Here is an 800-nt window from a genome sequence, read left to right on the forward strand (position 1 = left end):
CTTCACAGCGGACAAGACTTAGGAAGTAGTTGATACTCCTGTTATCAGAGTTTCCCTTGTACTGTTTGTTGTCGGGGCACTTGATATGGGAAACAGCATTGATGGCCTTCGTTGTATCAAGCGCCTTCTCCTTATCATAGTTGTGGGATAGATCACACCAATACGCCACGTTGGTGATGTCGTTGTTACAAGGGTGTTGTTGACCTTGCATGAGAGGGGCCTGGGGCACTCCTTGAGGGTAGACCTGCACAGTGGCAGCAGAAGATGTAACCTGCTGTGGATGTACTGTGTTTGCTGGCCTTCGAGAGAGGCTTGCAGCTTGAGAGTTAGGGCCTTCGGCGTCTATATAGGTGAAGAAGGTACGTCGTAGATAGACCTTCTTACTAAGAGGTTGGCCTTCCATGGCAGTCTCTAACTCAGCGGCAGATAACCATAGTAGTAGTGAGGGTTCAGCAATACCGAGGACTTCAAGGAGCTCAGCCAGCGGGTTCTCCACCATGTTAGTAGTAACACCCGCACTGGTTGACTCAACAACACTTGGGATAGCCATAATAGGTAATAAGGCTTCTTATCTTATCCATTTCAGCCTGAGGGCTGCGAGCCGTTTCATGCAACGAATAATGGGCGAGCGAGATTCGTGCATACGCGCGCGAACAGCTCGCCACGAAGGACAGCATTCTACACATTCTTGACCTTCGGATGATGTACGTGCACTCTTAACTAATCTCGTCATTCCTGGTCTATGCTCGATCTACTTGAGCTCTCTTATTGCTTCGTATCGTCAGTACGTACTTCCATCT

At 48.9% G+C, this 800-nt stretch overlaps 1 protein-coding gene across 1 annotated transcript; it reads right to left on the reverse strand.

Moving 5' to 3' along the window:
* Positions 1-189: 189 nt before the first annotated feature.
* Pmar_PMAR008025 (hypothetical protein) lies at positions 190-550 on the reverse strand (the record flags this gene model as incomplete). Its single annotated transcript, XM_002777295.1, has 1 exon — positions 190-550. A coding segment is annotated over one exon (361 nt), but the record flags the coding sequence as incomplete, so codon positions are not given.
* Positions 551-800: the final 250 nt, after the last annotated feature.

Source organism: Perkinsus marinus (genome assembly GCF_000006405.1).
Source record: "Perkinsus marinus ATCC 50983 genomic scaffold scf_1104296952118, whole genome shotgun sequence".
In the NCBI taxonomy this organism is placed as follows: domain Eukaryota; phylum Perkinsozoa; order Perkinsida; family Perkinsidae; genus Perkinsus; species Perkinsus marinus.